The 27332-nt window shown below is 45.4% G+C and overlaps 4 protein-coding genes across 5 annotated transcripts; all 4 read left to right on the top strand.

Moving 5' to 3' along the window:
• The first annotated feature begins 57 nt into the window (after nucleotides 1-57).
• On the top strand, nucleotides 58-1192 carry E1B28_007433 (uncharacterized protein). Its single transcript, XM_043152171.1, has 4 exons — nucleotides 58-423; nucleotides 597-740; nucleotides 794-904; nucleotides 958-1192. Exons 1-4 carry the CDS (start codon nucleotides 117-119, stop codon nucleotides 1038-1040), a joined length of 645 nt encoding a protein of 214 aa, XP_043010257.1. The 5' UTR covers nucleotides 58-116; the 3' UTR covers nucleotides 1041-1192.
• Nucleotides 1193-1251: 59 nt separating this feature from the next.
• Nucleotides 1252-2926, top strand: E1B28_007434 (uncharacterized protein). 2 transcript variants are annotated; one of them, XM_043152172.1, is made up of 5 exons: nucleotides 1252-1503; nucleotides 1577-1920; nucleotides 1973-2110; nucleotides 2162-2410; nucleotides 2477-2926. In XM_043152172.1, exons 1-5 carry the CDS (start codon nucleotides 1438-1440, stop codon nucleotides 2715-2717), a joined length of 1038 nt encoding a protein of 345 aa, XP_043010258.1. In that variant the 5' UTR covers nucleotides 1252-1437; the 3' UTR covers nucleotides 2718-2926. The 2 variants fall into 2 exon arrangements, with proteins under 2 accessions (XP_043010258.1, XP_043010259.1); XM_043152173.1 differs by having other exon boundaries at nucleotides 2162-2926.
• A 326-nt stretch (nucleotides 2927-3252) lies between these two features.
• On the top strand, nucleotides 3253-4230 carry E1B28_007435 (uncharacterized protein). Its single transcript, XM_043152174.1, has 5 exons — nucleotides 3253-3348; nucleotides 3465-3493; nucleotides 3555-3670; nucleotides 3725-3810; nucleotides 3876-4230. The coding sequence occupies exons 1-5, from the start codon at nucleotides 3285-3287 to the stop codon at nucleotides 3896-3898; spliced, it is 318 nt and encodes a 105-aa protein (XP_043010260.1). The 5' UTR covers nucleotides 3253-3284; the 3' UTR covers nucleotides 3899-4230.
• Nucleotides 4231-4304: 74 nt separating this feature from the next.
• Nucleotides 4305-5809, top strand: E1B28_007436 (uncharacterized protein). The gene is made up of 6 exons (XM_043152175.1): nucleotides 4305-4455; nucleotides 4513-4636; nucleotides 4697-5104; nucleotides 5166-5460; nucleotides 5513-5627; nucleotides 5681-5809. The coding sequence occupies exons 1-5, from the start codon at nucleotides 4424-4426 to the stop codon at nucleotides 5590-5592; spliced, it is 939 nt and encodes a 312-aa protein (XP_043010261.1). The 5' UTR covers nucleotides 4305-4423; the 3' UTR covers nucleotides 5593-5627; nucleotides 5681-5809.
• Nucleotides 5810-27332: the final 21523 nt, after the last annotated feature.

Below are 27332 nucleotides of genomic sequence, written 5' to 3' on the forward strand. Positions count from 1 at the left end.
TCAGTCCGAATGAAGCGTGGTCCAGGTCAGTCACCACGTGATGCGATTACCCGTCCGCGGAAATTTTCGACCGCGACCCTCACGTCCTCGAGGTCCTTGACGTTTCTCAACAGCTAATGTCCTCCTCTTCACAGCAGGCCTCTTCCTCCAATGACCCTACAGAGTATCTTCGCTCTGCAAAATTTGCAAAATCGTCGGACTCAGCTGCAGTCTCATCCGACAATGCAGTTACAGCTTCTGACTTGTTAATGGGTGCTTACGACCCCGCAAAGCTTCATCCACTCGCCGAGCTGGGTGACAAACTGGATTATCTCCTCCTCGAAGATGACAAAACGAGCGAGCTTCCTGGTGCAGGAACGGCAATACCGTCTCGGGGTTGGAGTGATGATCTCTGTTATGGAACTGGGACCATGTATCTTAGCGGTACGTCAAGGATCTCTTTCATATTACTGCTTTTGTATTTTGGCTGTCCTTTTTAGGGCTCTTTTACTCCTCGTTTATGCTCTCACCTTATCGCCTTCATCTCGGAAAACCCATCTTTAGTCTCTCTTATTGTTTTTTTTCTTTCATCACATGCTCAATCTCCTTTTCACCAGGTCTGGCAGTAGGCGGTGTTTGGGGCCTACGCGAAGGCGCACGAAGACCATTAGCTGTGTCAAGTTCAAGATTGCGGATCAATAGTATTCTCAACTCAGTAACTCGACGAGGAACTTTCATCGGGAACTCGGCTGGAGTTCTCGGTCCGTAAATGTCTTGTTTCATCGTCGTCTCGTCTTCTAACCCTTCTTTATAGCACTCGTTTACAACGGAGTAAATTCGTCAATAGATGCTGCAAGAGGGAAACACGACACTCTAGGCAGCATTGCTGCTGGAGGTATCACAGGTGTCCTTTACAAGTCGACAGGTCTGTAATTCATGTCTATTCCACACAGCACCTTTTGACGAAATATCCATCAGCCGGTGTCAAACCTGCTCTTTCAGCGGCGATATTAATGTCTGGTATGGCTGGGATTTGGAGTTACGTGAAAAAAATAGTTTGATTATCTTGCATGTACACCACGACTTTGGCTGACGTTTCCCCACTCTGGCTATTTTACTTGACTTTAATCAGCTTCTTTATTGGATTACACGTTACCCGAAAGCGACACCGATTGAACAATTCTGCGATGAGTTGATTTTGACCAAATCCGTCCCCACCCCGATCTGACACTTCCAGAATTTTGAGATGATGACTCGACTATTCTGTTGCATTCGGGATCCCACATCATCCCCTATGTGAACACTATAAATGTCGAGTCGCCCGTTGCTCGTTTCTTTCTCATCTAATCCCGCTGTCCGGTTTATCACAAAGCTGGGGTGGCAGGCTCAGTAAATCTATTTTAGATTGTGGAACCAACGCCCATTTCAGCTGCTGTCCAGACCGTTTCTCAGTTCTCGATGCAAATCGAGTGTCCTTTCGGAGAAACGGAAACCAGCCGATACATGGGTATGGGGTTGGATAAGGTTCGTCATCTTTCTTTTTGTCTTTTTGTTTCGAATACCTAATTCAATTGATGTTGATTTCCCTACCGGCCAGATGAAGAAAAGGGCAGATTGTGACTCCCCAGAGACCCACCCTGACTCTCGCCCACACGTCAAGATAAATGACAGCTGGAAAGGGTGTTGCAAATGCTCACGTCTGTCGACAACTTTTGGAAGGCATCGACGTTCTGACAGCAGCGGTAGTAGCAGCGGAACCTCTTCTCCACAGACTACCCATTCGTCGTGCACATCGGTATTCTCAGCGGGGAGCTCGTCGAGCGGAAGTTCACCCCCTTCTAGCTATGGTTCATTCTCAGAATCTTCGTCACCTTCATCGTACCATTCCAGAAGTCGGCCGCGAATCCTTGTATCTTCGTTGTTGTCCGACCCCTACGCTGTGTAAGCCTAACCGCTGTCGCTCTGTTTCCCAAGTTGAACGGTGCTTTTTTAGATCATACCACCTGGAGGTCGTTCAACAACCAATGCGAGGTGCGGAGTTTCGGAATGCGCCTCTGTCCCGTCTGCCTATATCACCGCCCGTGGTCGTTCGACTAGTCATCCGAGATACCTCAGGCAACCCCGTAGTTCCGTGAGTATGTCATTCTGAACCATCGTCGTGCGTGTCGTGAATGTTCGATAGTAATGTCGAACTCCCGTTTCTTATTGCACACCTCTCGCTCTATGGCGAGACTGGACGGACAAGAATTGACAGTGGATTCTCAGTGCCAATGGGTCCAGCGGAACCTATATTATACGGTAATCTGGTCTCATCCATTACACAACTGGAAGACCTTCAAGGCAACAAGGGTCTCTTTTTCATTTTCCCTGATGCCAGCGTCCGATGGCGTGGGAGATATCAGCTCGGAGTGACACTGTTAAGAATATCAGAGTGCGTTGCCTTCACTCTCTTGCACGAAAACGAAGAGGGCTGCTGACTTGTAAATTAAACCATTAGTGCTGCCTCTCCTGGTGTATTGGGAACGACACAACAAACATCGGGACTCGCGGAGACCCGTACGAGGGCGTTCGATGTTCTGCCCCGAAATGAATATGTCGCTATTCGTGTGTATTCTGTTTCTCACCTCCGCTTTGTTGAGATCCATGCTCATTTTGTAGCTCAAACGCGTCTTACTCAAAACTTTGTCCGGCAAGGAGCAAGGATGTCTACTTTTGTTCCGCCCACTTACTCACGATGATCTGAAACTTTTTTTTTGCTTTTCGTTCTTTTATCTACCGCATGCCAGCCTTTCAACCAGCTTTGACGTTCGTTCTACTCGTACACAATTTGTCGTTTTTTGCCACTCTTTTTTTCTCAGCACCAATTGGTGCTGATGACAGTAAGAGTGATGCAACCTTGACAATAATCAATTCGATTTTTTTACATTAGAGTGAAGGGCTGAATGCCATCAGTATCATACACGATACCATCGTTGTCATTTACTCAGAACATTCGGTCCGATGGTTGCCAATGGACGCGATGCCCGTTACTGCGGTGCAGCTAAAAATGGATCAGTCTTCAAAACTTCAAAGCTTCATCCCCTTCCCTTGCTCTCTAAGACAAAGTAGAAGTATTAGACTTATGTTCGACTACTGTGAAAGAAAAACTGTTTACATACCATGTAGTAAGAATCCCTCGCCCAGAGCCCAGATGTCCGAGTCGGCTGCGCCAGTGAGGCAAGCACGTGTTCGGCATAATAAGATTTGAAAGCCAACCGACCCGCCCGGTTATCTGAACGCTTGTTTCTTCCCTACCACTACCAGTGATGTCTGCCAACGATTATTATAACTCTGGAAAACCTCAAGGTCAATATTATCCTCCTCCTCAAGGTAAGTATCATTCGATGTAGATCTTAAGACCAACTCTTCAGGATCGTACCATTTATTCGTTCTCTCGACCCTTCGGATCGACCTTTGGCGGTCAAGAGGCTGACACGTTTTCATAGGACAGCCTCAAGGCGGATACTACCCACAAGTGAGATTGAATTACCCACAAGCATCCGGTTCGCGGATGTTCACAAAATGTTATGCACTAGCAACCTCAACAAGCGTACAACGGCGGATACAATAACCCTCAACCTGAATACGGAGGACAGCAACAAGGGTATCAGGGAGGGTATCAGCCTCAACAACCACCTCAGACTGTCTATGTGTGAGTTTCGGTTATTTGTATCGTTCTCAGGAGTTCATCTCCTGTTCCTTACAGCCAGCAACCACCCGCACAAAGTAGTGGCGGAGGTGGAGCCTGTACAGCTTGTTTAGCGGGTATCTTATGTTGCTGTTGTGCAGAAGGTACGGCGTTAGGCTTCACAGCTTCAGAAGCTACGAAACTGACTGTGTCTGGGTCTTAACCATAGAACTCTGTGACTGCATCTTCTGAGCATCAGACGACGATCGTCATGTCTCCGCCGCGCCACTGTTGGACATTGGATTGGATGATTTAGTTGGGTATACCTTGAGACGATAATGTTGTCCATTCACGACTGATTGTGGGGAGAGTACGGCTATCTGTTCTTGTTTCACATTTTAACCTGGATATTCTCTCTTTCCTCGTATTTATGCACTGTAGTACTGTCTTCCACAACTCTTGTAGCATTGCAGCATAGGCGTTGTTGGTGATTCGTCGATATTTTTAAAGTTCTATATTGTCATAGACTCCGTTTGTATTGACGGGCGTGAATAATGACGGAACCTTACCATCCTTGTCGCGGGATAATGGCGGAGAGAACCGGGAAGAAAATTTGCTACTAAGCGCGTCGGCAGTACAGCTCATCGCATCTTTCTCCCTTCCCACTACCACCACCACTGTCGACACGACCGACTCCCCGCTCGTCCCTGGCACAGCGAATCCAGTCGAGCTTATTAGATTTGTAGATTGAAAAGTATATCCTCTTAATATTCCAAGATGTCTTCTCCTACCGGAAAATGGGATGCAAGGTTACTCATATTATCTGCTCATTCTTCTGTTTCTCACTCTTCACGTTCACGTTTAAGGTACCTTGGTCCTGTTCCTCATGACGCCTCGTACTATTCGAAGGCGCTTTTGGGTGGTGCTCTTGCTTGCGGTTTGACGCACGCTGCTATCACTCCCCTTGATGTCGCCAAATGTAATATGCAGGTAAGCAGACTTTTTCTGCATCTCTTCTTTCTTATTTGACCACCTTCGTACGCTCCTCAGGTCAACCCCGTTAAATACAAGGGATTAGTTCCTACGATCAAGTTGCTCGCTGCAGAGGAAGGTTCCCGTGGCATTTGGAAGGGTTTCGGACCGACATTGGTCGGATACTCTTTGCAAGGAATGTTCAAATATGGTCTTTACGAGGTCTTTAAAGATGTCTACCAGAACATGGCTGGCAAAGACACTTCCGAGAATTACAAGGGTGTTATCTGGCTCGCTGCTTCTGCTTCTGCTGAAGTCTTCGCCGATCTTGCACTCTGCCCCCTGGAAATGACCAAGGTCAAGATCCAGACGAGTGCTACTGGTAGCTTCCCCACTGCCTTCGGTCCGGCCTTGGCAGAGATGAGAAAACTCAAGGCTGAGACCCGTTATCCCTACGGTTCGCTTGTCCCCCTTTGGTCGCGTCAGGTATGTCGGCTTGGTCGCATACTTCTGAGGTTACATATTCACGTGTCTTCGATTATTTTAGATCCCCTACACTATGGCCAAGTTCTTCTTCTTCGAAAAGACCGTTTCCTTGTTTTACAACCATGTCTTCACGAAACCCAAGGAAACCTACTCCAAATCCACCCAGCTCGGTGTCACTTTTGCCTCCGGTTACATCGCTGGTATCGTCTGCGCCATCGTTTCTCATCCCGCTGATTCCCTCGTTTCTCTCCTCGGAAAGGCCGAAAATAAGGGCAAGTCCGTCGGACAAATTGCTGGCGAGGTCGGATTTGGAACTTTAGCTACGAAGGGTCTCGGTACTCGTGTGTTGATGATTGGTATGTTTATTGTACGCTATGCCGTTTACACGCTCACTCATTACAACCTTAGGTACTTTGACTGGCTTCCAATGGTGGATCTACGACACCTTCAAGGCTACCATGGGAATGGGCACAACTGGTGGGAAGTGATTGGTTCGCCATCCACGGCTGACATGTTGATGTTGGTACGTTTGGATTCATCTCCCTCGTTCCCCCCTTTCGTCATCTTTACCCAAAGGACATTACAACGGTTGACTCTACAGGACAAGAGTTTCCTTGTTTATATTCTGTCTACGCTATTCTTTCATCACTACTTTCTTGTATGGCTATACTTAGACTGGAATGAGAAACTTGATGATAATCTCAATTCACGCGAAGCTGAAGACCTGCACAACAGTCCTCGAATCCTAATACACAATCTCAATACACAATACATCACATGCAACAATCACATCCACATAAAGATACATGGAGCATAGATACTGTAGGTATGGTAGCTAAGTTACAATAGATAAGGTCATGAATCCATCTCAGTTCCTGCAAGTTCCTAGAAACTTCCCCTTTGAACTCTGCAATCTCGTTACTATTCTTCAAGATAGCCCGCCTTTGGCCTGACAAGCCCAGCTCGTTACGGAAGAAGATAGTACCTTGTATCCTATCACCGGGTAGGTGTTTTCAAATTTTTAGAGATGCACTTCGGACTTGTATTTTCTATGGATATATGTTCTTCGACTTTAGAATATCAGACTCTCAGTCATCAGCAAAATTCCAGAAACGTTGCAACCCCAATACCACGGGTAGGGGTGGTTACAATTCAGTACTATGGTTATAGAGGGTTAAAATAGTCTTATAACATTATTTTAATAGTCTTACAATATTATCACAATGTAAAGCTACTTGATAAAATCATCAATATGAGATGTACCAGTTAAAATACTGTTGTAATACAATTGTCACCCAATAAAATCCAATGGAACACTGATGCAACACCAGTGGATCTCCATGCTACTGCAGGAAAAGGTTGTTTACCTCTCAATTCATAGTAGCTCGTTGTGGCTGTTGTAACCTCAGCTAGCGCTTCATTGGGCAAACGTTCTCGGCGGACAGGCCAGCGCCGGTTTTGCGACATTTTCGGCGATAAGAACCACCCGGCGCTGAAGTCCATTTCCATTTTTCCCACGACTCTTTTCCCTCCGCCTTTAACGACTTCTCAACATGACGCGTCTCTGGTCCTTCTCCCCCCATCGTCTGTCCTCAGCATTTTAAGGTACGACAACTCATCAATGACGAATTTTGGCATTCTCCGCTCACAGTCTTCTCCCAGAATATAAAAGGCTGAATAACTCGAACTCTCCCCCATTCTTCCTTTCCCCCCAACTACCACCATCTCTCGTACATCTATGTTCCTGCCATCACCCTCTCTCATACATCTATGTTCCTGCCATCACCCTCTAACATAGATCCAACATAGCTCTGACACCCTTCATCACAGCCGTGGCTACTTCAGGGTGTGTGCTCCCAAAATGTTTTCCGTGCTTTTCTAACAATTCAGCCACATTGTCCTCTCATCAGGCTGTTAACCTGTATATATACATTCAACTACCCCTTGTCGACATACCTCCCTCCATGTGAGTATTTCTCACTATGCGTGCCACATCTTACTCATGTTTCTTCCAGACTCCACTCCTCTCCTTCGACACTTGATTGATACGTCGTGTATTCCTGGTGCGTGTATCCTTTGCACTTTGGTCTCACTTCCTGTCACTCACTGTATATCCAGGACATTAACATTATACAAGTACATGGTTCTATATATACGTGTTTAGTGTAGTATATATCCTTGTACATTAATAGACTGAATATTATAATTTAATTTGCTGTATCTTTTTCGAGTGCATTATAATCAGTTTTATATGATTGAGGGTTTTGATTTTTATAATCTACTGCTACGTCTATAACCCGCTGTGAGCTCCACTCTCTGTTGTAAACCTGACTACCCATTTTATTTTCCACAACCTTGCACTTTGCCCTACAACTTGCTGCAACTCTTACAATTGGTCACAACTCTCAGAACCTGCTGTAAGCTCCACAAATCATTATATTTTCTGCAACCCACTCTGAACGGCTGCAAACCATTGAAATCTACCTCAAAAGTTGCAATGAAATAGAGGGTTTACAACAGTCTCACAACAGTGTCATGACTGTATTGTGAGACTGTCGCGAACCCCCAACATTAGATAACAACGGGCAGCTTGGGCCTGCCCATTATACCGGATCGTGAACGCTGTAATGCCATTACAGTGTATTGGGAATTTTGCTGATGGTATCTCTACTAGCTAAATCTCAAATTTAGAGTGTTTTTATTGAGTGGACGTGGTAGAAGAGAGGTGCCAGACAGGGGGATCTGAAAAACATAATGTCACATTGCCGAAGAGCAGCTGATAGCCGTTCCTGCATCCTGCAGGGTGTGGGATACTTACGAATACATACGGTGTTTAAAACTACCAACTTGGTCAAAAATTTCTGGTATTGAACTTTTTTGAATTACGGAATGATTAGGTAATTAATCAGAGACAAGCCAATCATATTTCTCTGTCATGGTACAGCACGCTTCCCATTCCCACACTACTGTATCCGACCTCTTGAATCCTCTTCCCAGCAACGAGGAAGCCTTGTTCAACTGCCCAGATCCTTGCCGGATCTTTACAAGGTTGATTCAATGTCTGAACCACTCAACGCTGATGGCGAGGGCTCTTTGTCAGATATAACTATTTGCACCAGCAGAAACATGCTCAATGATGTTGATTTGGAGAATACAAGGAAAATTTCACATTGCTTGGTCACTCGTTACCAAAGGCATGGCATCAGTACTGCCCTCATGCAAGTCATGTTGGTCAAGCAAAGGAGCCAGAAATTGGGGAGAGGAGAATTACAGGGCAGAGTTTAATAAAATACATTTTTTTAGAGCTATTGTCGCACTGAACCCCAAAATACAAAACTCGTTTAAAACATTCAAAACAATCAATATGAGGGACCCCAAAGTTCTATACATTACATTATGAGTGAAAAATAGTTCAATATCCAGCCCTACCCTGGGTGGTGGATGTGTGAATTGTGTCAGACTGATATGCGAGCTCACGCAGAGCGTAGAAACCAATTAGAGACTGCTTCAATCATACGTTGGAGATATATTCAATGATGTCACAGTCATGATGAGGAAGAACAGGCTGAAGAAGGTTTTGTAGACCATTGGCGCTATCGATACTGAGCTTAGACTCAGCGTTTGGATGTGATAACAGGTTGGCGCTGTCAAGATGCCAACGGTGAGGGATCAAGAGAAGAACTTAAAATGAGTGTGTACACTACCAAAACTGGCCCATGTCGTACAGATATGTGCTACTTTATATATATCCCATAAACTCAATATATCGTGAACATATATTGACCATGCCATAACCATGCTGTAACACAATCCAGCAAAGGGAATTCTGGCATCCCATGTTCCTCCCACGATGGAAATGGGTCCAAATGAGATATTTTACCTACCAAAGGTCAATGTATGCAAGAGTAGGGCAGGAGGACCACTGGAAACATTTGTGCTAAGTAATTAGGGCATTGTCATGTGACTCTACATATCGTGAACATATCTGGAGACAGATGGTGATTATATAAAGTAGCACATATGTCAGCTATCTATTCAGCTATTGATGGTGTAGGTCAGGATAGAATGCAAAATAGGAAGGAGGCAGCAACACATACACTTGACCTTACCTGGTCGGCCATCAAATCTTTTTGATAGTGGGTTCCCCTATGACCCCCTCCCTTGGTACCAGACTAATCTTTTCTCCTGCCCCACCGCTAAATCATGTGTTTTAAAGTCTACAAACATTGTCAGTACTGCATTTCATCAGGAAAAACTGAGACAGGAACATATACCTCTGTATTCTTATGTATTGCATATAGCTCGGTAATGGGCGAAGTATACCACTCAAGAGTCAACCTAATATCAGAGCTACGGGAGTAGCACCAACACCAAATCAACCCAAAAACTAGTAAACCTCCGTGTAAAGTCTATCAATAACTCTACACACCAGGAAAGATTGCAAGGGTGGACTGCTTGGCAAAGGTTACGCACAAGATCACAGTCTCAATATCGTATGAAGGTTTTATGAAATCAATGTGTAACTGCAAGTGTAAAACACCACAGCTACGGGGACTCTAGGGTTGTAGGGGCTCTGTTTATTGTCCAGTGGACTAAGTGGGACTATGAATTTCGTCTACGGTAAGACTAATTCGAACAATTGGAGACTATTGCCCTCGACGGACACGAAAACTAAGTCCTCGGCGGACACGAATGCTAAGATCCTCGACGGATCACGAAACAGTAATCAAGACCTCGGCGGCCTACAGACGGATAGTTCTCTAGTTTTGACCTCGACGGTCTCGTATAGTTCAAATCAAATCTTATCGTTTCACTGCACAAAGACAGGGCAAATCTCTCTATTGGTGTCAAGAGCAGTTACTCACGGGCAACCCACTCAGGACTTTCCTACGCACGGGTAGTACTACTTTATCTACGGATACATGAGCTGCTTTTATACTACTTCTACGCTAGCTTTGTAATCCTATCTCTACTTGTTTCATCTCTAAAAATAATGCACCGTAGCTATGAATCCATGTGGAATCTTATCACTAGGGACTGCTACATGTGCAGAATTTTGTCTACGGAGCTTTTCCGTATTCGAATCATATGTTTTGGACCAATCTGGACCGTTCTTCATTCTTGTTTCAGCATGTAGAATGGACCTACATAGGCGTACCATATGGTATTTCCTGCCTACGGACCTTATCCTGCATTTCGACGTTATCAAATCATATGGACTTTGTGTGTCCAAGTAGTTCCAGCATATGGATCCAGAGTTCCGAATCGCCATAGCACATGAACAGCGTGGACTCCAAGATCCGTTGTTCATTCCTGCCTGGTTCCTAGGTACTCTATCTGTGATCTGGGATCTGTATCATGTCTTTTTGTCTTTTCCTCAGATCGGGACTTGATCTACGGTCATATCAAATTTCTCCTAGTCTGTGTGGTCCAATGTCCGATTTCTTGTCAACTAAATCCCCCGTAGAAGTAGGTACTCCTAGTATGAAGGTCTTTTGACTTTGTTAAGTTCTGCTACAAACGGTTCTGTGAAGACTACAAGTCTTCTAATAGTACAATCCCTTGATATGCCAGTGCATAGTAGAATGTAGAGAGTAGAACTTGGTGAATTACCGCTTAAGTCCTCTGCTCATAGTGTTCTACAGGTTTCGAATGGTCATACAGTTTTCTGACACGATCTACAGCTCTCTCTAACTGGTCTAGCTGCGCCTACGGCACATTCTACTAGCGGCACTAGCTTTAACTAGCAATTCGGGCTCACTCTAGTTCTTAATACGATAAATATCGCTCTGTAGCACCATTTAAAGTGCAAAAAGAACCGTGTAGCATAGTCAACTAAGTCGCATTATCTCCCCCAAACAAAAGAGGACTGTCCCCAGTCCATCTACGGACTGAGCACAACTTCATTTTCTATCGTTTGAATTGATCTACGGCTTTTTCATTTGGTAGTTCTACTAAAAGCCTTCAAAATGGCCCATAGATCTACTTAATCTTATCTACGGTGTACACTCTAGTATACAACCGTCAAGTCTCTGACTTAGAGAAATTTTGAGCTTGAGCTCTACGCTGACCAGCGCTAATGCTCCCAAAAAGGAAATGTTCCGACATCAAAATGATTTTCCCACGCCAGAACTCCTATGATGCAATGTTCCGTCGTTAATTACTTCCATCATTTCTTAATTATGGCCTCATCATTCCGTAGATGATTTCAACAGCCTCGAGGCTTTAATTTCCGTAGATCTGGAATATTCTACAACATTCTGCGATGTTCTACGGTCATGTGCTGGTTCATATGTTGGATTTGGCTATAAAAACCGCAGCAGTTGGACTTAGCAGAAAATTTCTTTCCTCCCTTCTCCCACCTGCTCTACGGTCGCTCTTCGCCGCCGTTCTTCGAACCTTCTTTGTCACTGTCCCCAACGTCTTCGAGGTGAGTGGGGACAATCTACGGAGGCTTCGGAGTCTGCTCCGAGGCCCGTAGATTGTTTTTCGCTTTTCTTATATGTTTCTGCGGTGTCACGTATTAACGCAACGCCGTAGATCGTATTCAAATGCCTTCTAAACAAGACAAAGGCAAGGGCAAGGCGCCTGCTACGGAGCCCTACATCCCGTCTCCTATAATCCTGGACGCTCTAGAGGCCAACCTCCTCTTCGTTCACCAATGGATCGCAGATCTCAACAATCGCCTCATCGCTAAGGTGACGGAAGACCCACAATTGTTCGAAGAATTTCGAGACAATAGCTCATTTTTGGTGCGTTTTTCTCTTCAGGATCAATTCTGTATGTTCTAAGTTCTCATCTCTGCCATAGAACGATCTCCACCGTCAAATTGTGCGGTTTCGCGATGAAATCTGGATCTCCCCCGCCCTTCAGATGATGGCTACCCTCTCTTTTCTCGCTGATGATTGGAAGGTACCAGGAGACGAGTGGATGTATGGGGAACCTGAGTTCACCCATCTACTCGAGGTCCTCGGTGTAAGTTCTTATTTCTACTGCATTTCTCTAGCTTATCGTTCTCATAGCGATTTGACTTTGATTCCGAGCCTCCCGAATTCTACCTTTCAGACGCTCCAAGATCGGCTTCCCCATCTACGGTAAGCTTTCATGTTCTTTTCATTTCTTTTTGGATGCTCAGCTCTCGCCGTAGCTTCCTCGCTCCGCTCCTCCCACTTCTCCTGTGGTAGCTTCAGGCTCCCAGGACTTTGTCATGGGTTCACCCCTGGCAGAGGGTCATTTACCGGCTATCGGTTCACCCGTAGCTGGTCCATCTACGCTTCCGATCGCTGGTCCCTCAAAACCAGTTCAAAAACGAAAGGTATGTTTCTGTTGACTCGTTTCATTTGTTTTTCTTATCGTATTCTAGGCTCCCAACTCGCCTACGGTCAGCCCTTTGCGATCAAAGAGACCTAAGGTGGCCCGAACCTTTGTTAAAAAGGTCGCCTTTGCTGAGACATCCGACGATGCAGGTTCTCCCCCTCCAATCGTCAGTAATCTCTTCTCTTGTCTAGTTAGATCCTCTAATTTCCTCATCTAGCCTTATCGAACACGATCTCGTTCGAAGAAGTCTTCTGCAGCCATAGCTTCTAAATCAGATGCTGGAGCTGCAGATGCTTCTTCTAACCCGACCCCGTCCAAGCCAAGTCTCAAGGTTCAAGGGAAGACAAAGGCGACCACAAGCCGTACGGTGTCATCCGTAGATGACTTATGGACATCTTCAGCTCCGTCTCATGCATTTCCTGAGTCTTGGATCGGAGAAGCCCGAAGTGAGTTCCTCCCTCGTCACTCCTATCCTATATTCTTACACCATAGATCAGACTTGGACCTTCAGTTCGATCTTGGAGAGGCAAAGTTAAGCCTCGAATCAATCCTAAAGGCTGGACGATCTGTAGCCTTCGTAAGTTACGGTTTCTTTTCTTATAAGTTCTTTCTAACTGTTTCTGTTCAGTTTGATCGTCTAACGCCTTGTGGTCGCTGCACCTACTTTGGCTACGCAGATTGTAAACCAATCTGGGCCGCTAGTGGCAAAGCTGGGCGTAGACCTACATGTGCACGTTGCTTCGCAGGGAAGCAGAAGTGCTCTTTCTTCGACCCCGATAGTTCTCGAGCTGGACTCAAGAAACTCGAAGCCGCTTCGAGTAATAACCTTCGTAGGTCTTCTCTACTGTTCGTTTTTACTTCATTTCCCTCAATCTCTTTTGCCAGTTTTGGCCAAGATCGCCCTACGGCTCGATCGCGAACTACGTTCGTATGAGCAGATTCAACTGGCTCAGAAGACCACGTACAACACGGCTAAGTTGGTCTGGTCAAACATTCAGGAGAGTCAGCGGGCGCTACGGGCAGCTGGGAGGGATCCAGTCGAAGTATTCAAAGGTCTCGGTGACGATGAAGACTTCAAGATGACCCCCTCCCAAGTTAAAGCTCTTGGTGAGGCCCTTGGTTGGTCTCTCTCTGGATCTGCAGTAGAAGAGGTCGTAGAACCTGCTTCTTCTTCTGTTCCTTTGGTAAGCCTCATTCATTTCTCATCTACGGGAATCCCTAGGCTTCATCCTCGATTCCTTTATTCTAGCCGTCCAGCTCTACTATCAATCCACCAGCTCCCATTGCTACTTCTGGAGCTTCCGAGAAGGATAGCGCAGATGAAGAGGAAGAAGAAGAGGGTGAATCTGATGGTGGTTCATCAGACTCTTCTTCTGCGAAGGCTTCTTCATCTGAAGCCAAGTCCAGTACGGTTCAGGACGCTGAGGGCGCTGAAGATCCTCAAGTACAAGAACCCGTAAGTCAATCTTTTAATCATGTTCTATTTTTTATTCATAATATTTCTAGGAAGTAGCGATTACAGCTCACGACTTGATCGACGATGAGGCTGAGGAAGCGGTAAGTCTCTTACTATCTTTCCGTAGACTGGTTCTAATCATTTCTTTCTAGAGTTCCGAAGATTCAAGCGATGGGGAAGAGACTAACGAGGAAGAAACAGCGGATTGGCAACTTTCCCCTTCTGACCTCGAAGATCTTTCTCCCGTAGCTCGGGCCGTTATGGAAAAGTTGGCACGGGAACGACTAGCCTACGAAAAGGCATTTGGTCGTCCATTGTTTCGTAAATGGTAAGTTGAATCCCTTGTCTTAAAAGTTGACACTAACTCTTCATTAGAGCGTAGTCTTTCTTCTCTTGGACTTGGTGTTTCTCAGCGAACTCGAACTTCATCCATTTTTGTAGTCATTTCTTGTTGTCTCATCTTGTATCAATAGTCTACAGTTAATGTAGCTTGTCTTGAATCTTGTACTGGGCTTATAGCCCTCTTATCTTGTATTTTTGGTACGCGCTACGGCGCCTAAATTCTCCATTTGTACTATTGTCATATCTTGTATTTCAAATTAAAACTTGTTTGATTTGACAACAGTGTGAGCTAAGTTCAAACTAGTTTGACTTGAAACTCTACTTGCTAAGTTAAAGTCTCATCAGCCGTAGCTCACGCATCTCTATGCTCGGAGTTAGATGAATCTATCCGTAGCACATTGTTCAATCATTCTTATCGCTATGCATCTCTCGTGTAGGTTCTCGCTTATAAGTTTTCCTTAAGCGATGGTTATCTTTTCAGGATCCGTAGGTACACCCGTATGTTCATGTAGGTGTTCAAATTGCAAAACTTGAATCTACGGTCAAATTTTCAGGAACCTAAGGTACCTCTCCCCCAAACAAATGAGCAGTCAACTCCTGTTGACGAGATGTTGGATCCGGGAGTCCTTTAGGACCATAAGGTAGAGAAAGTCATCTACGACTGGATAGTAGAGCGTAAAAGGTATAAAAGGTTGGCCGTAGATAGTCAATTCTTTACTACCCAGCTCTACCAGCCTTCGTAGTAACCAATCCTCAACTCTTACATTCTCATATCATCTTTAAAATGTCCACTCGTAGTGAATTCGTTCCCACTAAAATCTGGGTCGAACGCGCTGCTCCGATCGTTGAACAAGTCAGCCAGTTGCGTCCCTACGCTAACAAGCTGTCCGCCGAGCTGTTCACCAAACAGCTTCTCGACGTTGTGGTACGTTCAGCACCGCTCTTTCATCTCTGTTTCATTGTAATGCTTCTGCCATAGGTTCAGACCAAGCTCCAAAGCTACCAGTCTGCCAAAGACGATGTCGCGTTCGATCTTTATCGCAACGTCGTCGAGATGGTCACCGCCGACATCGAGCAGTTCTCTCTCGATAAGAGCGTTGACTTCACAAAGGCCAAATCCTTCTACGTCGAGATGTGCGCTGTGCGCAACAAGGCATCTGCTATCAAGCGCAAGAATGTAAGCTCTTAGTTTATCAATCTCTCTAATTTTCAATATTGACTTCGCCGTAGGGAGCTAGCTCTTCTCGCAACGAAGCTACTATCGAAATCTCTGATACTGAAGAAGCAAACAATAAAGTAAGCCCTCCAGTTTGTTCTAAACCTATCTACGGCTCAATCCTTTTACCAGAATGACGACTTCAAGATGAAGGACGCCACTAAAGGGAAGGATCCTATGAAAATTCGCATTTCCAAGAAGAAAGAGGTCCGTAGATCGCATTATTCATTTCATATAAATCATTTCTAATCTTTCCGTAGATCGAAGCAAAGCCTGCTAAGAAGGCTCGTATCGATAAGGCAGGCGTAGACCTTACGCCCGAATCTGAGGGTGAGTGTCCACCTTGGGACCGTCCTCTCTTTATTCGTGGCCGTAGCATCACTTATGACAACTTGTTGGACAGAGGAGAAGAAATGCAGAGAGTCTACGCATCTCTCTGTACTCAAGGTCATAGCCAGCATGCCGGCCCATTTTGGTATGGACTCCCTTTCTGCGTCCGACCTCGCCGCCATTCAGACCCTCCTCCGTACGGAGGTCAATGCATCGGCCTTTTCGATCCTTCACCAAGGAGCAGCGTACCGGGCAGCCTACGAAAAACTCGTCGAGGCAAATCAGCTAGTCCTTTCCCGCCTCGCCCTTTCCGTCGAACAGTCAGCTACGTCGACTTCAGTACAGGAGAGGTCTACAAACCAGCCTACTGAGGCGGATGCAGGTGCTCCTATGGAGTCTATTCAGTAGTGTATCTTTCCGTAGATCACTCTATAACAATGGCTGGCTGTAGCGATAAACGGTGTCCGCTCCTTTCATATTACTGTCATTTCGTATACTTGTGCACTAGTTAGATTTTATTAAAATCTAACTGGATTTTTCGGTTTCATATGTTCAGTCAGATCTGAGAGAATCTAACTTTCTTCTTAGCAGACCTAGTAACTCTTACTGGATCGTCCATTGGATCCTCAGATTCACTAGGTAGCTCAATTTCATTATCATTTTCTGCCGTAGCTGAGGCATTACCATTCAGCCTCAAGTTTTGAGCCCTGTCAAAGATGTAGTCCACTCCAAGTTCGTACTCAGTTGGTTCATCTTCGTTAGCCATGGCTTCTAACTCATCTTTAGATAGCTGAATTAAATCTTTTATTTCCGTAGGAAGGTCAATGTGGTATCGCGCCGCGTGAGGTAGGATGCGAAAGGCTCCATATTTTCCCCGTAGCAACGTTCCATCCATTTCCGCTAAGATATAAGAGCCACCTTTAGTACGTCGAATGACTACGCAAGGCCCAAAGTATCTAGGGAACATTTTCCTATCCAAGTTCTTTTCAATAGCGGTATTCCGTACTTGAACCAAGTCTCCGGGTTCAAAGTTTAAGGGTTTTATAGTATGTATATATTCCCGTTCGTACTTGATCAAGCGTCTACGCTTTTCTTCTGTAATTCTATCTCGCATAGCTGTTACATGCGTTCTGTGTTTAGCCAGAGCTTGCGCTCGAAAGCCAATTAACTCTTCTCGTGATAGAAACCTATTGGGTAGTTTCACTAGCCACGTAGATTCCACAATATCAAGCGGTAGTATAGGTTCTGCACCGGTAACAAAGAAGTAGGGGGAGCAACCTAGGTCTTTCCTAGTTGTAACCCTATCCGCCCACAAAATATGCTTCAAAAACCAGTACCATTTCGCAAGGTCTCCAGCTACGGCTTTCGAAAGCGCGCTCCGTAGATCGAAATGCGCTCTCTCAATCTTTCCGTTTGCTTGAGAATTGTACGGTGAAATCTTAATGCTACGGACACCATATTTGTCCGTAAGCCACCTTGCCATAGCAATCATTTGTGGTGCATTATCCGTAACAACCTCCTCGGGACAACCCCATCTACTAATGATATCGTCAAAGAACCACTCTGCGAGTATTCTGGCTGTATCACTTTGAATAGCCCTTGCTTCGGACCATCTCGATAGCGCGCATCGTCCGTGAACAATCAGTTTACAACTGTTGCTAGCGGGAGTCATACTTAAAACATCTACATGGATCACTTGGAACAGCGACGGTGTGTGAGTAACCACTGGTGGTATTCTCAAAAGATCAAGCCTTCGATCCTGGCATTCTTGACAGCTACGGACAAACCAATCTATGTCCTTGTCCATATGCGGCCACCAAAATCGTTTCTCCATGATCGACTTAGTCGCAAACATTCCTTTATGTCCTAGATGATCGTGACTTGCTACGAGCATCCACATCCTCTTATCAGGAACTACATACAACCTATGTTGTGTAGAACCATCCGTAGACCGTTTGTAAAGTCTCCCATCGGGGTCTAGAAAGAATTTCGATCCCAATGTAATGAAACTGTTCATTTCGTTTTTAGATAACTCGCTTACAAAATCTGCTTCGGGATCTAGAAGCCACTCTTCAATTTGTGGAACTTTCTCATCGAACCTTTTAATCTCATTCGTATATTCATGTATAGGCTTATATGGATGAGAATCATTCCAACTGTCATCTACAGCGGGCGGAACCACTGGCACTTGCTTCAAAAATGTTGAAACATAGTCTGGAGGTTTCCGTAGCGCCCAATTTCTTATCTTATCTACAAAGTTTGCTTCATCTACGGCAGACCGTAAGTCTTCTAAATAGCAAAAGACAGATGTAGCCAACTTTGGTTCTTTCTCAGCTAATGAAACCAAATAACCTGACCGCGGATCTATATCATCCTTGAACGTATCAATGTCAAAAGGTTCATCCTCGATTCCATCTCCCATTCGAAACTTTACTGGCTGACCATCGTCGTCAACCAGGAATTCTTCCCATCCTTCTGGTCTAGGCGTAGATATCCCACCAGGAGGAGGTCTCGAAAGTCCATCTGGACCATGTACAAGTCCTTTAATATGAACTAGTTCAAAATGATAGAGTCTGATCTCTTCAATCCACCGGTTAATGCTAGCATTCGGAGCACTATCCGGATTGTTCAACATTCCTTTGATATAGCTGGCGTCCGTTTCTACGGTCAACGGTCTACATCCAAAAGTTTGATACTTCAATGCTCGTAGCGCCATAAGTAACCCGTAGAGCTCCCTTTTAGGTTGTGAGAAGCGAGCTTCTCTCTCATTGAACGTTATAGACCCAAAGTAATTGTAGAACTTCATTTTTGGATTTTCGGGGTCTACTTGGTACAAGTAATAGCCTACACCGTGCCAAGATGAATCTACGGCCAAAGTGATACCCGTCGGATTCTTATAGTCGATGGGCCGTAGCGCGGGTGCATCACGGATTCCATCTTGAACCTCTCGGACAGCTTCACAAGCTTCCTCGTTCATTTCAAATGGTACAAAAGCTCCAGTGAGCTTATTCAATGGTCTTGTCTTCTTAGCATAGTCCTTAATGAACATGCACATTTGTCCTGCAATCCCCAGAAATGATCGAATATCAGTTTTGCTTCTGAAGTTTTTTGGATCCCAAGAGAGAATGATCTCTGCAAACTTCTCTACAGGTTTTTCACCGTCATAGGACACTCTATGACCTACTACCATTCCTTCCGCGCAACAAATGAAAGCCTTTGGACCTGAAAAGGTACCTCCTGCATACTTCATCCGCTGAACTATTCGATTCATGTTCTGTAAATGCTCCCAAATGAATCTACGGATGCCTGGATTTTCAGGAATCACCTCGTAGCCTCCGTCAGGTAACTCATATCTAGTACTAGGTCCTCGTATAGGTACGTCGTCAATGTATGGTCTAGTAACATGAGGAATTTCTTCCCGTAAAATGTACGTTACATCCTCATGAAACAAAGGGACTGAATTAGTCCATCCCATAGGTAGTTTCACTAATCTATAGGGGCCAAAGGGCGTTTGGAACGTAGTAAAGTCTCTCGATTCCTGCGTCGATAAGCCTTTCATCGTAGCCAACCCAAATGTCTAACATTCCTATACATGCTCTTCCGGAAAAGCTACTAGCAATCTCAGCTGTCGAGGTCAAAAACTAGAGAACTATCCGTCCGTAGGCCGCCGAGGTCTTGATTACTGTTTCGTGATCCGTCGAGGGTCTTAGCGTTCGTGTCCGCCGAGGACTTAGTTTTCATGTCCGTCGAGGGCAATAGTCTCCAATTGTTCGAATTAGTCTTACCGTAGACGAAATTCATAGTCCCACTTAGTCCACTGGACAATAAACCGAGCCCCTACAAACTTTAGAATCCCCATAGGTGTGGTGTTTTTACACTTGCAGTTAGACATTGATTTCATAAGAACTTCATACGATACTGAGACTGTGATCTTGTGCGTAACCTTTGCCAAGCAGTCCACCCTTGCAATCTTTCCTGGTGTGTAGAGTTATTGATAGACTTTACACGGAGGTTTACTAGTTTTTGGGTTGATTTGGTGTTGGTGCTACTCCCGTAGCTCTGATATTAGGTTGACTCTTGAGTGGTATACTTCGCCTATTAACGCCAGTTGGCTAGACACTAACCAGAATAATAAGTCGATACAGACTGCGTGGAATATGGATACAGGGTGCACACGAGAGCTAATGAGACTAATGTACGAGTATTGTAGAGTAGCGACAGTGAGCTTTACGTGCAAGGCTTAAGGTGGGGAGGTAATGCAGGTGGATGCAGGTGCAAGGATGTGCATGAAGGGAACACACCCCATGAGGGAGCATCAGCAATGTTTCTGTCACGAATCATTCACTTTCCAGGGCATGTCCAGTATCAAGGAATCCCCCCCAGAAATTAATTCTTGGGCATCCTGGGCATCCTGGGCATCCTGGGCATCTTGGGCATCCAGGGGCATTCTAGAATTCTTGCCAGAGGAGCAACTTTCCTATTTTGCACAGCCTTGCACAGCCATTCCACAGTCATTCCATGGTTATTCCATGTTATTTCCTATTGGCTAGGTCTTATCCCCATGTAGATAGCTCAGTAGTATATAAACCCCCCATGTATCTAGCTATTTTCCCCCAGCCTTGTAATTTTAAACCTTCTGTTTGTGTTTCTGTCTCTTGTGCATTCTGCTTTTCCTCCTCTCTCTCCAGTTGAGCCATTGCTCCTGTCCAGTGTTCCTAAGTGTTCCCAAGTGTTCCTTCCAGTATTTCCAGTGCCCTCAGTATTTTTCAAGTGTGAGTGCTTTTAAGCCTCTCAGCATCCCTCAGTAAGTATTTACCTTTGAGTAAACCTTGTCGCCTCGGCGGTCCCCCTTTGTAGTGTTGTCCGTATTGTTTAGCTTGCCACATAAGCCTTAAAACCCCACTAGTTGGGTGCAGTGGTTCTAAGGTTGAACAGTTCGTTTCATAATTACAATGCTGTATGGCTCAGGAGGACGGAAGAGCAAGGAAGCTGTAGAGTGGGGTGCTTACTGGAGAAATGCCGAACTGGCCACAGAGCTGGAGTTGGACTTTGACATGCCACAGGTATGTTCTATACAAAGTTTGGCCAATTCTGATCGAACTCAATGTTATTTAATGTTGAAAAGATGCCTCATGTACCGACACATTTGGCAAGCGCAGTGCCGGGTGGATCACTCCCAGGACCTCAGGCTACTGTTCCCACCCATGTAACTCTACAGAATGATGTCGGCGTTGAGAATGCACCCGAGGATGTCAAGAACGAGTGGCAACGTCACCTCACCAATGGTAATATACATGAACGTATAAAGAAGACCACCGGAGCTCCACTGGACCCTCTGCTCAGCTCGCTGGTTATCGAATGGACGAAACTCAACTCGAAGGAGAAAGAGTGGCCGATCTTTTACTGCATAGGGTGCTTAACTTCGCTAGCGAGCAACGTTTCCGAGCGTGCGTTGCCTCATGCCGAAGGTTGTAGCAATTTACAGAGGTTTTTTCCAGTCACATATAAGGATGTTCAGAAGCGGCTGTCGTCTACATCGGCCTCCGCCATTGCGAAGGGTGAAGGGGATGCACCTGCAGTTCGTTTGGGGAAACGAAAGGTGGAGAATGAGAACAAGGGTCGGACGGCCGCACCAGATGAACTGCGTCAACCAAAAATCGACGGGGCGTTCAGCGCCGCTAAACTCACACCAAAACAGCAGGCCCGAATCGATTATTTTCTCCTTCAATTTGTTATCTGCTGTGCGCTTGCATGGGCGCTTTTAGATAATGGATTTTTTATAGACTTTATCAATGCTTTGTGAGTTTCTGAATTCTATACTACTTAACGCCCACCCCATAATTGATTCTGGCAGGTGCCCTGCTTACTCTGTCCCCGACCAGTCGCACTTCTTCTCTGGACATCTGACCACTGAGGTTCAGGAGGTGACAGAAAAACTGGTGTCATATCTCACCAGTTTTGTTCACCTGACTCTATCATTTGATGGCTGGTCAAGTCGCGGCTTCGACGAGATCTATACAGTTCATATTACAACCCCTGACCTTCGGCAGTCGTTCTTTGTTGAAGGACTACTCCTTACTGGTCTCAGCTGTACTGGAGAGTTGATTAAAGGCGAACTCGAGAAAGTGATTCAAACTTATGCAGCACACAGATTTTCACTCGTTATTTCAGACAGTGCAAAGAATGTACGGGCTGCACGTGCAAAAATTCATGAACAATGGCCATGGATTATGAACTCTCCTGATCCATGTCACTTGCTCAACCTGCTCGCAAAGGACCTCATCGTTGGGTCAAAGACATACCCCAAGGTGAAGGGGTTTTCTGATGTGCTCTCGGTGGTAGCAGCATTCACTACGTACTTCTCACACAGTAACTATGGGAAACACCATCTGAAAAAGGAGATGCTGAAGGAGGACGATAAGAGGGGTATTGAGAAGGGGGGGGAGACTCGTTTTTCCACTTACAGCACACATGCTAAAAGCATAATGCGTTGCTGGCCAGCAATTCAGCGCTGTTTCAACGCCCGAGTGCTTGCCTTTAAAGGGAAAGGTTCGCAGGTGATCAAAAAACACCTCAATTTCGACCATATCGGACACGCCTTTCAGGGCAATCTGAGAACAACGATCCGGATTCTCGATCCGATAGAAACAGGGCTCCAAACACTCGAGGGCCAGAACACAACGCTCTCCGACATATTTTATGTCTTCATTGGTATTGCGGTTGCCTTTACCCGTGTATTCTCAGACCCTGCCGATCCTATTTATGTGCACCGTGGGGATTCATATGCGGCATTAGACCATCGGTTTGCTTTTCTCATGGAAGAGTCGACTGAAGATATGTATGTGCTTGCCTATCTACTAGATCCAAGTGAGTTCTCGATCTAGTGCTCTGTTTAGTCATATTACTTACTATGTTACAATCATCTTTGTTCAGTCTTTTACAGTGACCGCGCTATGAAACTCAACTTGCCACCAACTAAGGATCAGCTGACCTCTGGGAATGTTTCCCGTCTTCTGTACTGCTTGATAGTGTCTGCACGTAAACTATTCATGGCTGAGCAGAGCCGCATACAATGGGGAGGTATGGTGGAAGGGGATATTCTAGTGCAACAACTCAAAGGTATGAGCAGTACTTAATGTCCATTACTGAAACTACTGATAACTTATTCTAATCTGTTCTTAGCATACCTTTATGGTGAAAGTCCGTTCAATGAACCGTGTGCAGCCGTGGGACAACGTCTTGAGTGGTGGAAGGTGAAAGCTAATGATCCTCATGCCTCGTTTCTTGCTGTACATCGCAAACATTTTGACATTCTCGATCCATGTGACATTCCTTTATAGATTCTTGGGATCAAGTTATTCTCCGTTTGTCCCTCTGAGATGTGCGACGAGCGTACCGCATCGCGCCTCACCGCTCCCAATACAGCAAAAAGGAACGGACTCAGTGGTAAACACGTAATCCAGTCTGCAAAGTTACAATTACACTGGACCCACAGTCTTGATTCGGCGTCATCGAAGCACCAAGTACATCTACGGCTCCCAAAAAGCCCAAAGACAGAACGTGAAGTCACATACCGCCAGCTTCCCACTCCCACACTATCCAACCTCTTGAATCCTATTCCCAGTAACGAGGAAGCGTTATTCAACTGCCCGGATCCTTACAGCATCGATTCAATGCCTGACCCTCTCGACGCTGATGACGAGAGCTCATTGTCTGAGCTGGAACTGATCATTATGCGTACCGGTGGAAGGATGCCCACTCTCAATGAGTATGTTGACTTGGAAAATGTCAATTTGCTCAGTCGGTATCAGGGCATGGCACCGGTACTGCCTCATCACAGTCATGTTGGTCAACTAATGGAGCCAGAAAGTGGTTGGAGAGAGGAGAATTACAGGGCAGAGGAGTTTAGGCTTTGAATAGTACATTGTTTTAGAGCTAATTGTCGTACTAAACCTCAAAATGCTTTGCTGCTTATGACGGGCGCTTATTCATTTAATACGTGTTTAAAACATTCAAAACAATCAATACGAGGGACCCTGCGGTTCGATACATTACATTACAAGCGAAGAATAGTTCAATACCCAGCCCTACAGTCATTCCATGGTTATTCCATGTTATTTCCTATTGGCTAGGTCTTATCCCCATGTAGATAGCTCAGTAGTATATAAACCCCCCATGTATCTAGCTATTTTCCCCCAGCCTTGTAATTTTAAACCTTCTGTTTGTGTTTCTGTCTCTTGTGCATTCTGCTTTTCCTCCTCTCTCTCCAGTTGAGCCATTGCTCCTGTCCAGTGTTCCTAAGTGTTCCCAAGTGTTCCTTCCAGTATTTCCAGTGCCCTCAGTATTTTTCAAGTGTGAGTGCTTTTAAGCCTCTCAGCATCCCTCAGTAAGTATTTACCTTTGAGTAAACCTTGTCGCCTCGGCGGTCCCCCTTTGTAGTGTTGTCCGTATTGTTTAGCTTGCTACATAAGCCTTAAAACCCCACTAGTTGGGTGCAGTGGTTCTAAGGTTGAACAGTTCGTTTCAGTTACGTGAAGTGTGTACATATTCAAGGGTGAGCCAGATGCCGTGTTGGAATAGCCCGACAATCTTTCATAATATGAGGTTTTGCTCCAAACCCCGAGAATGCCCGGACTTCAATGCGCCAATGACGCCTTGATTGTCGGACATCACAACAATGTGACAATTAGTGAGATGTGAAGAGACGAGTGTTCTGACGGCCAGATCGACAGCTACCATCTCTGCCCAGCCGATATCCCTGCCATCTGTCTTCCAATCATCCCTTAATTCCCGTGCAAGCCATTTCCCATCCAGAACCGGTCCTATGCCCCAGTGGGTCGAAGCGTCTACAAAGAGAGATACTTGGCAAGGGGAGGGGGGGCGGATGATGTTGATACTGACAAACTCTAGCTCCAATTTCGCTGACCACCATAGTAGGTCATTGTGAAGAGACTGTGAGATCCGATGACGTGCAAACTGTGAGTTGCTGTTGCTCTTGAATGATGCATGGAATCTGTACAGATTGACCAGGTAAGACCTGCCCTCGGGGGCAACCAGTGTTACATGGTTTAATGTACCAATAAGGGATTCTGCATTCTCTAGAGACTGGTGGGAGCAGTCAAGCCAGACTGCTAACTTGTCCCTGTACTTTGTCTTCTTTTTGTCTGGGAGCTGTACGGTCTTGTCAATAAGTGACCACAGAAAACTGATATACAGGAACACTGGTGCAAAAGGTAGGAATTTTGACAGCGCCCATGGCCAACCAAGGCGATGGGCAACGTCCCAGAAAAGAGAGTCGTCATATGCATAGATGAAGCCAGAGGAAGCGTTGCCACCAATTGGGAAGCGAAAAGGGACGAAGTCGTCCACCCATTTGACTATCTTAGACACTCCCTTGGACCTGAGGATTGCAACCTTAGCATCAGCAATGCGGCCCCATGTGCCAGGGGCAGAGGCTTTGCCAAAGTTGAGCGCTTGATCCAGATGGACCTTGCCATCCACTGAAACGGCTACGAACCGGCATACTGAGGGATGAAGAGGGACGTTGCGGAATGCTGCATCGACATCAAACACAGCAGCCTGCATGCCCTCAGGAGCATCAGCTACTATGAGGAAGCACTCCGAAAAGGTGCCTCACTGGCATGGGTACCTGTCCACATCGGTGAGTGCATTGACAGAAGTCAGCCTTGCGTCCACAATCACAGGTGAGGAAAGAGGGAGGGGTTTCACTTTTGGATGATGAGGGAGAGGACGGGGGTAGGAATGGTTAATAACTATACGGAATTTGTCTTTCTGTTGTACTACAGCTAGTGGTGCGACACAGAATGGCCCAATAAGGCATTCAAGTTCAAGAGGGTCATAAGCAGGGGATAGGCGTCCAAGCACAACCTCCTCCGCTAATGGGCGAAGTATACCACTCAAGAGTCAACCTAATATCAGATCTATGGGAGTAGCACCAACACCAAATCAACTCAAAAACTAGTAAACCTCCGTGTAAAGTCTATCAATAACTCTACACACCAGGAAAGATTGCAAGGGTGGACTGCTTGGCAAAGGTTACGCACAAGATCACAGTCTCAATATCGTATGAAGGTCTTATAAAATCAATGTGTAACTGCAAGTGTAAAACACCACAGCTACGGGGATTCTAGGGTTTGTAGGGGCTCTGTTTATTGTCCAGTGGACTAAGTGGGACTATGAATTTCGTCTATGGTAAGACAAATTCGAACGATTGGAGACTATTGCCCTCAACGGACATGAAAACTAAGTCCTCGGCGGACACGAACGCTAAGACCCTCGACGGATCATGAAACAGTAATCAAGACCTCGGCAGCCTATGGACGGACAGTTCTCTAGTTTTGACCTCGACGGTCTCGTATGTTCAAATCAAATCTTATTGTTTCACTGCACAAAGACAGGGCAAATCTCTCCATTGGTGTCAAGAGCAGTTACTCACAGGCAACCCACTCAGGACTTTCCTATGCACGGGTAGTACTTACTTTATCTATGGATACATGAGCTACTTTTATACTACTTCTATGCTAGCTTTGTAATCCTATCTCTACTTGTTTCATCTCTAAAAATAATGCACCATAGCTACGAATCCATGCGGAATCTTATCACTAGGGACCGCTACATGTGCAGAATCTTGTCTACAGAGCTTTTCCGTATTCGAATCATATGTTTTGGACCAATCTGGACTGTTCTTCATTCTTGTTTCAGCATGTAGAATGGATCTACATAGGCGTACCATATGGTATTTCCTGCCTACAGACCTTATCCTGCATTTCAGCGTTTATCAAATCATATGGACTTTGTGTGTCCAAGTAGTTCCAGCATATGGATCCAGAGTTCCGAATCGCCGTAGCACATGAACAGCATGGACTCCGAGATCTGTTGTTCATTCCTGCCTGGTTCCTAGGTACTCTATCTGTGATCTGGGATCTGTATCATGTCTTTTTGTCTTTTCCTCAGATCGGGACTCGATCTACGGTCATATCAAATTTCTCCTAGTCTGCGTGGTCCTATGTCTGATTTCTTGTCAACTAAATCCCCTGTAGAAGTAGGTACTCCTAGTATGAAGGTCTTTTGACTTTGTTAAGTTCTGCTACGAACAGTTCTGTGAAGACTACAAGTCTTCTAATAGTACAATCCCTTGATATGCCAGTGCATAATAAAATGTAGAGAGTAGAACTTGGTGAATTACCGCTTAAGTCCTCTGCTCATAGTGTTCTACAGGTTTCGAACGGTCATACAGTTTTCTGACACGATCTACGGCTCTCTCTAACTGGTCTAGCTGCGCCTACGGCACATTCTACTAGTGGCACTAGCTTTAACTAGCAATTCAGGCTCACTCTAGTTCTTAATACGATAAATATCGCTCCGTAGCACTGTTTAAAGTGCAAAAAGAACCTTGTAGCATAGTCAACTAAGTCGCATTATCGTTCTGACTCGTATGATACAGTTCTATCTACAACAGGTATATCTATATTCAATATAGTTGTCGTATCGACGCACTGAGTTCTATCTACAACAGATTATGAGACCTGGAGTCTTCTAGTCAACAC

This window comes from Marasmius oreades, chromosome 4, assembly GCF_018924745.1.
Source record: "Marasmius oreades isolate 03SP1 chromosome 4, whole genome shotgun sequence".
Taxonomy (NCBI): Eukaryota; Fungi; Basidiomycota; class Agaricomycetes; order Agaricales; family Marasmiaceae; genus Marasmius; species Marasmius oreades.

Excerpts from the sequence above, each read along its gene's own strand:
- E1B28_007433 (XM_043152171.1), top strand. The coding sequence starts at position 117 with ATGTCCTCCTCTTCACAGCAGGCCTCTTCCTCCAATGACCCTACAGAG. Across the intron at positions 741-793 it reads GAACTCGGCTGGAGTTCTCG|CACTCGTTTACAACGGAGTA; the intron begins GTCCGTAAATGT and ends CCTTCTTTATAG. Across the intron at positions 905-957 it reads TGTCCTTTACAAGTCGACAG|CCGGTGTCAAACCTGCTCTT; the intron begins GTCTGTAATTCA and ends AATATCCATCAG.
- E1B28_007434 (XM_043152172.1), top strand. The coding sequence starts at position 1,438 with ATGCAAATCGAGTGTCCTTTCGGAGAAACGGAAACCAGCCGATACATG. Across the intron at positions 2,111-2,161 it reads TCAGGCAACCCCGTAGTTCC|TAATGTCGAACTCCCGTTTC; the intron begins GTGAGTATGTCA and ends AATGTTCGATAG. Across the intron at positions 2,411-2,476 it reads ACACTGTTAAGAATATCAGA|TGCTGCCTCTCCTGGTGTAT; the intron begins GTGCGTTGCCTT and ends TTAAACCATTAG.
- E1B28_007435 (XM_043152174.1), top strand. The coding sequence starts at position 3,285 with ATGTCTGCCAACGATTATTATAACTCTGGAAAACCTCAAGGTCAATAT. Across the intron at positions 3,671-3,724 it reads CCACCTCAGACTGTCTATGT|CCAGCAACCACCCGCACAAA; the intron begins GTGAGTTTCGGT and ends TGTTCCTTACAG. Across the intron at positions 3,811-3,875 it reads ATGTTGCTGTTGTGCAGAAG|AACTCTGTGACTGCATCTTC; the intron begins GTACGGCGTTAG and ends TCTTAACCATAG.
- E1B28_007436 (XM_043152175.1), top strand. The coding sequence starts at position 4,424 with ATGTCTTCTCCTACCGGAAAATGGGATGCAAG. Across the intron at positions 4,456-4,512 it reads ACCGGAAAATGGGATGCAAG|GTACCTTGGTCCTGTTCCTC; the intron begins GTTACTCATATT and ends TTCACGTTTAAG. Across the intron at positions 4,637-4,696 it reads TCGCCAAATGTAATATGCAG|GTCAACCCCGTTAAATACAA; the intron begins GTAAGCAGACTT and ends TACGCTCCTCAG.